This window comes from Leptonychotes weddellii, chromosome 5 (assembly GCF_054177405.1).
Source record: "Leptonychotes weddellii isolate Sample4059 chromosome 5, ASM5417740v2, whole genome shotgun sequence".
NCBI lineage: Eukaryota > Metazoa > Chordata > Mammalia > Carnivora > Phocidae > Leptonychotes > Leptonychotes weddellii.
In genome coordinates this window covers 3889614-3901101 of record NC_138373.1, presented here as the reverse complement: position 1 = coordinate 3901101, position 11488 = coordinate 3889614, and the positions used below count along the sequence as shown (strand labels likewise).

The 11488-nt window shown below is 40.7% G+C and overlaps 2 protein-coding genes across 2 annotated transcripts in view; both read left to right on the top strand.

Annotated features, from left to right (window-relative positions):
- Positions 1-11488, top strand: part of ACTB (actin beta) — a 333619-nt gene that overhangs the window by 167856 nt on the left and 154275 nt on the right. The window lies entirely within an intron of this gene.
- The window catches only part of RNF216 (ring finger protein 216), a 136938-nt gene that overhangs the window by 35981 nt on the left and 89469 nt on the right, over positions 1-11488 (top strand). The window contains exons 6-7 of the mRNA XM_081822766.1: positions 5494-5596; positions 6960-7223. Coding sequence (XP_081678892.1) covers positions 5494-5596; positions 6960-7223 — 367 coding nt within the window. The remainder of the gene's footprint in view (positions 1-5493; positions 5597-6959; positions 7224-11488) is intronic.

Sequence of the window (11488 nt, the reverse complement as noted above, 5' to 3'; positions counted from 1 at the left end):
TTTTTTTTAAAGATTTTATTTATTTATTTATTTGAGAGAGAGAATGAGAGAGAGAGAGAGCATGAGATGGGGGAGGGTCAGAGGGAGAAGCAGACTCCCCGCTGAGCAGGGAGCCCGATGCGGGACTCGATCCCGGGACTCCAGGATCATGACCTGAGCCGAAGGCAGTCGCTTAACCAACTGAGCCACCCAGGCGCCCCTGTCTCTGTTCTTTTGTGACTGGCTTCTTTCACTCAGCATTATGTTTCTGGGGTTTACCCATGCTTTGTAGTTCATTCATATTCATTGCTATGTGGTATCCCATTTGTATCAAAATACTATAATTTTTCCCTCTACTTTTTTTTTTTTTTAATATTTTATTTATTTAGTTGACAGCACAAGCAGGGGGAGCAGCAGGCAGAGGGAGAGGGAGAAGGTATTTACTTGAGAGAGAGCAAGAGCAAAAGAGAACATAGAGGGAGAGGGAGAAGCAAACTCCCTGCAGAGCAGAGAGCCCAACGCAGGGCTCGATTCCAGGACCCTGGGATCATGACCTGAGCCAAAGGCAGATGCTTAACTGACTGAGCCACCCAGGCACCCCTGGCTACTGATATTTTCAAGCAGAAATTTTTTATTTCTGAATTTTTGGTCTTGTTTCTCATCTTTGGGAGGATTGGTCTGCCATTACTAAAAATAAAAGTGCTGTTTTATTGTAAGCTTTCAAAATTTTTGAATATCTAAATTACTTGATAATTACATTATTTTTAACTAATAAACTTTGTCTTTAGAGCATTTTTAGATTCATAGCAAAATTGAATGGAAATAACTAGTACATTTTTACAATAAAAAGTATCTCCTAGACTTCCCCTCAACTAAAAAACAACTGATTTTATTTTTATGTAACCTTTTAGTTCTTGGAATGCAACACAATTTTTTCAGAGAGTAAATGCATTTCTGGGTATTTTGTTTATGAAATAATGCTAAGCAAAAAATATTTTCCATTTTTTTCTTCAGTTTTATTGAGTTTTCCTCTTCATTAAATACTTTGTTCATAGGGGCGCCTGGGTGGCTCAGTCGTTAAACATCTGCCTTCGGCTCAGGTCATGATCCCAGGGTCCTGGGATCGAGGTCCGCATCGGGCTCCCTGCTCAGCAGGAAGCCTGGTTCTCCCTCTCTCACTCCCCCTGCTTGTGTTCCTGCTCTCGCTATCTCTGTCTCTGTCAAATAAATAAATAAAATCTTTAAAAAAAAAACAACTTTGTTCATAGTTTTCACCCATGTTCTAATGAACATTATTCTCCATATGGCACTTTCCCTTTTCTTTCTCTATACCTGCTACATGCTGAAACCCTAAAAGTTAAAATTCAGGGTTGGACATTATAAACAAATTCATGGTCATTGAAACTATTTCCAAATAGATTTCCAGTGGAGTTGTACCAGTTTATGTTGGTGTTGGAGATGTACATGAATTGCTCTAGTAATTTCTCAGTGATGATGCATAGTGGTGGTGTTAACTAGGCATGAAGTAGCTTACTATTTTAGTTTATTTCTTTGATAATGGGCTGCATGGCAGTTTTCATGCATTTGTTTGACTAATTGTGTTTCTCTCCTTTGTGAATTGTTTGCATCTTTTCTCACTGAATTCTTTTGTTGTTGTTCATGTTTTCCTGATTATGAAACACAATACTTGTGTGTTCAGTTTGGAAAATATAAATGATTAAGTATAAACCTAGCCCATGTAGCTAAGAATACTGTAGAATATTCTGAAGAATATAGAATAGTGATTTGAATAGGAAATGCCAAATTTAAGTATTTTTTAATAATTTATGGTAAATATTAAAGTAACCCTTTAGAAATTTAGTATACTTTCCCTCTCATTCTACAAATGAATATATTATTTTTCAAGTATTTGCAAGATTAATTTCTGTGAAATACCAGTAAAATGGGATCAAATTGACAGATTCTGTGACAATTTGTTCTCTTACCTCCTGAGTCTCATACGTATCCTTTTTTCTAAGGACTTACTGATTCTGTGCTTTTCACATCACTCGTGCAAATATTCGTTCTTAAACATATAAAAATTCTTGTGAAATCCAAAAAAAGGGGACTGTGCAGTAATTGTATTAAATCTTTTCAAACCTATAGTCTTCTGAGTTTCCTAACATGACTTTTGTTCCTGGGCTCTTGGGACTAAGGTGTTAATTCCCACAACTAAGCTAAATATTGTTAATGTAGACCCAAAGGGAGACACAAAACAAAGTTGAGCAGGCTGGCATTGTGTGTGGCTGACTCTCGGTTACTTTATGTGCAATCTTTAAATCACCTTTAGACATAACCAGCTGGTCATTTTAGCAAGAGGGATTTATTCACCAGAGAACCTCCTGTGATGGTAATCTCTTTGAGCTGATTACTAAGACTTTTCACTCACATGTGATGAATCTTAAATTGGATCGAGGCAGCAACAACTATCTAAGGAATAAAAGCTTGGAATACTAGCTTGGCTCATTTAGGAGGAGTGCTTTCTTGAGACCCTTCAGCTTGTCAGGTCAGATCAGATGTGAAATAACATACATAGGTGGGCAGATTTGAGTTCTCACAAGCCTCCCACCCCAGGCTGTAAATATTGATGTCTTGGGTTATAGTTCATTTCCACAGAGAAACTTTGTATTTAATTATCTGTGCCACTGAATGTCATTTAACCTCCAGAAAAGTTCTGTTGGCAAGGGTGAAGATATTAAAATAGAAATGACTTTGACAGTTCAAAATGAGAGCCTTTGGGGGCGCCTGGGTGGCTCAGTTGGTTAAGCGACTGCCTTCGGCTCAGGTCATGATCCTGGAGTCCCGGGATCGAGTCCCGCATCGGGCTCCCTGCTCGGCGGGGAGTCTGCTTCTCCCTCTGACCCTCCTCCCTCTCATGCTCTCTGTCTCTCACTCTCTCTCTCTCAAATAAATAAATAAAATCTTTAAAAAATAATAATAATAAAATGAGAGCCTTTGGGCGGGGGGGCGGGACGGGATGCCTTTTGTTGTCAGTCAGTAGAGGGCTTCCGATTCTTGATACCAGGACTGGGACCGGGATCATGAGTTTGAGCCACGCGTCAGGTGTACAGATTACTTTAAAAAAAAAAAAAAAAGATTGCATCATAAACAGGTTTGACTTAAGATTGAAACATAAATAACAGAATGAGACCCTCTGATTTCTGCCATGTGGAATTCCTTCTCTTGCAGTGTTTCGGTATGTGATCTTCTTAATATTGGAAATATAAAATGAATTGGTCAGAGAAGAACCCCTAAAATATGGTTGGTCTTTTGTTTTCTAGAAATTACACCTACTATTCTACCTCTGTGTCATATACTGTAATTCTGTATAATGTACTTTAGAAAATATATAAAAGTAGAAAATTTTAAAGGATGAAATTTTTAAAAATAGGAGTTGTAATACTTCTTCCAGTACCGTAGCAGATCATCTTCCACGCACCCCACGTGGATACCACTGGCTTCGCTCATGGGTAGCCATTTTTGTCAAAGAAGATTCTTCACTGAGTGGCCTTTTTATCTTTCCCCAAGTTCCTGATACCTGGCTGTTTATTGGGTTGTGGTAGCCACACTTATCAGAACATTACAAACAGGCATATTTGAGATTGAGGAGCTTCTCCACATCTGGGTTGTAGTTTGTCTGGATGTGCATGTGAACAGAGTTGTTTAGACTTTGAGGCCTTTCCCCAATGATACTAGATTCTTGGTGGTGGCTAACTCTCAGGTCAGCCTACAAAGAGCTGTATAACCTGCAGAAGGGGTTGCAGATAAAGCATGCCCTCCCAGACTCTGTTCCCAGACACACTCCCCCGTGGGTGAGAAGAGGAGCTGGAGGGAAGTGCTTTTTCTCTCCTCTTCCTGCTGGACCTGTCCTACTATTAAAGGCTCCACTGTTGGCACTGGACAGGAGAGACCTGGGAAGAAGAGATTCAAGAATCATGGGGTAGAGTCATCTGAAGAACCTGCAGGAGCAAGGAAAGGGAGAAAGATGGAGAAGGGAATCCCCATGGCCCTGTGAGCCGAGAAGCTTTCCTGCTACTGAAGTGGCTAGTGCTACACACCCCCCAGGCTGTTCTTATCTGTGGAATCATCCCAAGAGCCCAGCATGTTGCTGTATTTGGTTGTTACAGGGTGAAGAACCTTGCTGGTTAACATTTGTTAAATCTGGACAGTGATACATCAGCATGTGTTATCTTACTCTATATCCTTACCTTTAAATGTATTTCATAATGGTGATAAAGAGACAAGGCTATAGGTTTGGCATGAAGAGAGTCCGTTCTTAGGCAGACATGGTCTGTTCCTTCAGCCTTGCAGCTGGGCAAGCTGAACGTCACTGAAATTCTTCATGGGGACTTGTATTACCAGAGGGTTACAAAAAGTATTAATGAACTAACAGAAGGTCTTTTAATTCCAACCATTTACTTTGGCAAACTGTTTTATGGCTTTTTATTTTTATTTAAATTCAATTAACATATAATGTATTACTGTTTTAGAGGTAGAGGTCAGTGATTCATCAGTCTTAATATAATACCCAGTGCTCATTATATCACGTGCCCTCCTTGATGTTATCACCCAGTTACCCCAACCCCCACCCCTTTCCGCTCCAGCAACCCTCAGTTTGTTTCCTGTGATCAAGAGTTGCTTATGGTTTGTCTCCCTCTCTTTTCGTCCTTTTTTCCCCTCTCTTCCCCTATGATCCTCTGTTTTGTTTCTTAAATTCTACATATCAGTGAGATTTTATAATTGTCTTTCTCTGATTGACTTACTTCACTGAGCATAAAACCCTCTAGTTCCATCCACATTGTTGCAAATGGCAAAATTTCTTTTTTTTTTTTTTTTTGATGGCTGAGTAGTGTTCCGTGTGTGTGTGTGTGTATCACATCTTCTTTATCCATTCATCTGTCGATGGACATCTGGGCTCTTTTCATAGTTTGGCTATTGTGGACATTGCTGCTACAAACATTGGGGTGTAGGTGCCCCTTCGGATCACTACATTTGTATCTTTGGAGTAAATACGCAGTAGTGCAATTGCTAGGTTGTAGGGTAGCTCTATTTTCAACTTTTTAAAGAACCTCCATACTGTTTTCCAGAGTGGAGCAAACTTCTTAATTGCGAATGTGAATACGTTTCCCCACCCCTCGTTTGTTACAGTTTTCTGACAAACTGTAGATACTCTTCATCTAAATTCTCCAGTTCCATACTGTTCAGCCAGTAAGAATTTGAGTGACTTCATGACATTGATACCTGACAGAAGTGTGCATTTATGAGTATGTTTATTGCTTTTTAAAACTAGAAGCAAAAATAGAAATTAAGTATATCTGTCTTTTATTTGTCTATTTCATTTTTCTGATCTGCAAACAATTTAATAGGCCAATCATAGTGTATGATGAGGCACATTATTTTTCAAACATTGTATTTAAAAAATGGCAGGTGTGGGATTTGGAAGCACTATGAAAATAACATCATTTACTTTTGCAGACTTTGTAATTTTCTTCTGGAAAATCCAGACTATCCAAAGAGAGAAGACAGAATTATTATCAACCCCAGTAGCAGCCTGCTTGCCAGCCAGGATGAGACAAAGGCAAGTGTTGTGCTCTTTGTTTTGCAGTCTACCTAGAAATGCTCTGCTTTTTTCATCTTTGTGGTAAGAAAGTGCTTTGTTGGGACACATTTTTTAAAGACTAGCCAGGAAAATAGGATTTCAGAATATACTTATCCCTTCAGTGGATTTTCCCAACCTGAGTCACTTTGGATTCTGTATTTAACTTTTGTTGTAACTCCATCATCCCTTTCCCACAAAAAGTTAAACCTTCCATATCTTTAGTCTTACAAAGCAAGTTTTTAAAATGAAACAAGAATTAGCCAGGATTCTTTGTATCATTTTGGTGGGTTTTTTTGTTTTTGTTTTGCAATATTTTATTATGATAATTTTCAAACATACAGTAAAGCCAAAAGAATTTTACACTGATCACCTATATATCTACCAGCAGTACTATTAAAAGTTAACATTTTATTATATCCACTTTGTCACATATCCATCCGTCTGTCCATCAGTGCATCTCTCTTATATTTCATTTCATTATGATGCATTTCAAAGTAAATCACAAAAACATCAGCACACTGCTCTATACATACATACATACTTTAGCGTGCATTTCGGCACCTAGAGTTCGATATCTGTTTATAGTTTTTCTTTTGATGTAAGATTTATATACAATGCATATACCTGTATAACCAAATCCTGTATTAAAATAAAAAGTTTGATTTCTTTTTTTTTAAGATTTTATTTATTTGAGGGAGGGAGAAAGAGAGCAAGCACAACTGGGTGGAGAGGCAAGAGGGAGAAGCAGACTCCCCACTGAGCAGTGGACCCCCCCCCCCCCAAACCCCTGCCGACGCGGGGCTCAATCTCAGAACTCCGGAACCATGACCTGAGCCAAAGGCAGATGCTTAACCAACTGAGCCACCCAAGTGCCCCTGATTTTTTTTAAATCTTAATCATCACTTTATTTGTAATCCTACCTAGCATTTAGTTTCTCAAGTGGTGAAGGAAAGTCTAGATCAGAACTACTTCATGGCTGCTCGATCCTTCTACTCCCCACACATTCTTTTGACTATCTCTCTTACGTATTCTGTAGCCAGAGAAATGCTGGTTTTTTCTAAACATTTTGTGGAGAGAAATTGGCTGAAAGATGGGTTTCAAATCCGTAGCTATACTTTTTACTAGTTCTGACTGGCACAACTAGTCTCCAGACTCCAGCTTATTTAACATTTCTGAACCACCAGTTTTTTCATCTCTGTACAGGACTGGTAACCTCTGTAATCATGTATACAAATGAGATGATTCTATTTTGTAATAAGCAGTCCTTGAAGTGATACCACTTCGTGGGAAATGCACTATCTGGCCTCCTAATGTGCCTCTCTCTCTCTCTCTCTCGTTTCAGTTGCCTAAAATAGACTTTTTTGACTACTCTAAATTGGTTCCTCTTGACCAGCGTTGTTTCATCCAAGCTGCTGACCTCCTGATGGCCGACTTCAAAATGCTCAGCAGTCAGGATATCAAGTGGGCCCTGCATGAACTCAAAGGACACTATGCAATCACCCGAAAGGTGCTCTACTTGGTCTTCCTGGTGGGGTCACACCTCTTGACTACTTCTTCCCATGATAACAGAATGAAGAGTTCAGCTTGCGGAAATTGGGATGGTTTATGATGGCAAAGAGCTAAGGAGTTTGTCAGGGTGAAGATAAATAGACAAACGTATTTGCTGATCAGGAGGAACTGAATGAAAAGAAATAATAGATTAGAAGCAGGGAAGTTCTGAGGGCGCCTGACTGGCTCAGTCAGTAGAGCATGTGACTCTTGAACTCAGAGTTGTGAGTTCAAGCTCCACCTTGGGCATGGAGCCTACTTAAAAAAAAAAAAAAAAAAGTTTCAAAACAGCAGGGAGGTTCTGGTTTGCCCATGGAGGGTAATGAATGTTATTGTAGAGGGCAAAATGACTGGGTGTGAAAGGTGTGTTCTAGCGCCCTTCCTTGCTTTCCTGTCCAGCTGGGGGCAGGTCTGCTGGTGAATGTAGCCTCACCCTGAGTCTAGGCCCCTTCCCCCTTATATGGCCAAGAAGATCGAGGCAGCTGTCAACAAACTCCTCTAATTGTAGGTTAATCTTAGGTAAAATTACTGAGGGGAACACAGAGTTACTGCTTTCTGTTTCTGAATCTCATTCTTCATGCCAAATAGGGAATGCTGTATTGTCATTGAAAAATGAGGAGCTTCCCCCTCCCCAAAAAACCAGGGACCGCAACTTAAGGCCCTTCTAGCATCGACGTTGCTCCAGGGGTTCCTGACACCTGAGCTCCCAGGGGGCCCAGATGTAAAGGGAAAGGGCAGTAGCACAAGGCAGCTCCTGTAGCCTGGGGGCGGGTTGGTCCTATTAGCAGTGTCCCTGCCACTGTCCTGGGACCAGTAAAAGGAATTGGCTAGCTGATGCTTCTCCCTGGTCATCCCACAGCCCACTCGTCATTTGGGTGAGAGATGGTAGGATTTTGTGGCTCACCTCTTACTTATATCTTCTTTACCCCTTCCCTTGTCTTTCTGGTCTGTCCTATTTTTTTATGGTGTTTGCTTGTTTTGGTGAGTAGTTGGAAAATTTACAGCGTTTTGAAAAGGGGTTGGGCTGGACTGTTTGAATGAAAGTGCGGTGTTTAAGGGGATGTACTATTTGGCAGAAGCTAAAACCTATTGCATTCAAGTTGGAACTTCTCCCTGCTATATGCAAATGGTGCCCAGGGGTTCTGCCCTCTGGACAGTGATGCTCTTGTGGACTGGGTGTAGGAAACACGCCTGGAGATGTGTTCTAATTATGGCCATAGCACATCTTCCCTGTGACACTCCCCAGACGTGATGATAGCTTAAGTCTCCTGCTATATATATGTGTGTGTTCACTGGAGACAGTCACATTTCCCTGGATTTTTCTCCCTTTGTATTATAAACATCAAACACACATAAAATTAGAGATTGTCCTGTAATGAGCCCCTGCTTACCCATCACTCAGCTTCAGTAACTGTCAGCTCCTTCCTAGTTGTGTTTCATCCCACGTGACCCACTTCCCCCCTCCCTGACTGTTTTGAAGCAAACTCCAAAAATTGTTTCATTTTCTTTAAATCCATGACTATTTCACTGTTTACCTTTAAAAGATAGATTCTTTTTTGAAAAACATAATCAAAATACCATTATCACACCTTAAAAAGTAACATTATTAGATATCCACTCATTTTGTTTAAATTTCTCTGGATATGTCAAAAACCTTTGGTCATATTGAGTTCCAAGTAAAATTCTTTCTTGCAGTTGGTTGATGGGTTACTTAAATCTCTTAATCTCTTAAGTTCTTTCTCCTCCTTCCCACTTTACTTTTTCTTGCTGCTCATTTGTTGAAAAAAATTGGTTGTTTATCTTACAGGTTTTGACAGTCTAGATTTTGCTGATTGTACCCTGCGGCATCATTAACCAGTTCTTTGGTACGCTGTATTTCCTATAAATTCATAGTTAGATCTAGAATCTTGATCAAACTCAGGTTTAATTTCTGTCCCCCCTTGAATTTTGATTCCATTTCTGCCAAATGGGTCTCTGACTTTGAGCCGTGTCTTAAACATGGAGAGCTTCAGTTCTCTCGGTGAATAGCGGATGTTTTATGTGGCTAATAGGAGAATTAAGTGGGATACGGTGTAGAGTGAGCCCGTCACAGTGCTTCGTGTGTATCAGGTTTCAGTAATAAGTTCCCTCCCTCTGCACTTCCTTCTCTGTGCGAAGGAACAGTTGCCAAGCCTCTGTATGTAGGAATTTCCCAGTGGCCCTCCTTACAGTGTGATCTTAAGAGTCAGTCCTTAGAGTAACGTTACAAGAGCCTTCTCTGATGCAGCCTCCTTAGGTTCACAGTGCTGAATTCACACGGGAGGGGCCTGTGACTCCAGGGCCTGCTCTGGTTTGTTCCCAGCCTGTGGTATGGAGGCCCAGGGTGCAGGAAGACTCTGTCCCCAGTGTGTGTGTGGTTGAAGATATTTTAGCTCAACTCTTTATGGACATATCCTGTGGGTAGGTTTCTTGGAGACCACAGTGCAGCTGCAGTAATGTTTCTTCTGGTTGTTAGCTCTGTAGGGACAAAAGTGCTCTCAAAACTGGATTAACTTCTAAACTGGAGGGAACAGATCATCCTTAAAACTCATGGCAGGAGTTACTTGTTAAAATGAATGTTGATTTTTTTTTTTTTTTAAGATTTTATTTATTTATTTGACAGAGACACAGCAAGAGAGGGAACACACGGGGGAGGGGGTCGGAGAGGGAGAAGCAGGCCCCCAGCAGAGCGAGGAGCCCGATGTGGGGCCCGATCCCAGGACCCTGGGATCATGACCTGAGCCGAAGGCAGAGGCCCAACGACTGATTTTTATCAAAGTAATTTATGACCATAGCTTTAAAAATCAATTAGTGCTAGAATGCTTATTTGTAATTTTTTAAACCACAGGCTGAAGCCCCCTTCTTCACCCTCTTCCTCTGTTTTCCAGACACAACTCGATTCTTATTTATTCTTTTTCTTTTCCTAGTACTTACGTCCACATTTATGAACACGTTTATGCTTGATTAGTTTTAGAAATCATCCATACACACTCACCTTTTCGATATACAGTTTTTGTTAAATCTGTTTTTAAAGTTTTTATTATTATGACTGTGGAAAAATGTTCAATGCTGGGGTAAATAAGGTACTATGATAATGTCTCCTTTCTTGAATTTTCTATTTTTCTTGGAGTTAAAATTGGTTGCCTCTGTCTTTTCATTTGCTTTTTTGTTTTTGTTGCTTTGTTTTTTGATGCTGTGGCTGTCTTTTCATGGCTGACAACTCTAAAACGCTGTTTTAATCACAGTTTGCCTGTTGTCAAACCTGACCCATCAATCCTCAGTTCATTTTTTTCCCTTCCTCCTCCATGCCTGTGTATAACTGTCCTCTTGGGAGTTCCCTTTGCCTTTGGACAAAGCTTGATCCTCTGTGTTCTAGATCCTGACAACTTTCTCTGTCTTGGTTTACACACTCACACTTGGCTCATAGTTCCCCTGGGTTGAAAATTATTGCTCCGCCAAGTTTTTCCTCAATAATGCTGCCACAGATAAAACCGTCTCTTTCATTCAGACAGCGTGTTGAGTGCCTGCTACGGGCCATGCACAGAGAGAGTCACAGTAAACAGTGGAAGGCTCCTTCCCTTGTGGAGCTTAATACTAGTGGACAGTGTCCTCTATTTTAATCACCCCTTAACTTCTGTTCTCTGACATGTGCTCATTTTGAGGGTCTCCTTACAGGTGACAAGGTCTGCATTTTTGGACCTGACCTCCACCAGCGTCCACAGAGGAGTCTGTGGCCATTCCTCAGCTTTTATTTCATCAGATACCCATTGTAGTATTTCTAGGTCATCCCTTAAAAGTTAAGATATCCTAAGAATCTTAGCAGACTGTATCCTTGGTTCTCAGAACCAGTACCTTGAGTGGGGATTTGATTTGTGAATGTGAGCAAGCTGGAGGGAGAAATGCCAGGTAAGTGTAAAAGGAGAAATTGTTTACAATATCTGTTGTTCCTGTGTTCCTCCTGGTAGGTTTTTTTGAGTACTTTGTGATAATTATCGGCTAGACCCTGAAGACAGTGGCATCTGTAGAACACAAATTAGCTTCCTTCCAAAGAGCTTTCAGTCTATCTGAGAAGATTAAAGGGAAAAAAAAGATTAAAACGATGTGATGAGGGCGCCTGGGTGGCTCAGTTGGTTAAGCGACTGCCTTCGGCTCAGGTCATGATCCTGGAGTCCCTGGATCGAGTCCCGCATCGGGCTCCCTGCTCGGCAGGGAGCCTGCTTCTGCCTCTGACCCTCCCCCCTCTCATGTGCTCTCTCTCTCTCATTCTCTCTGTCTCAAATAAATAAATAAAATCTTTAAAAAAAA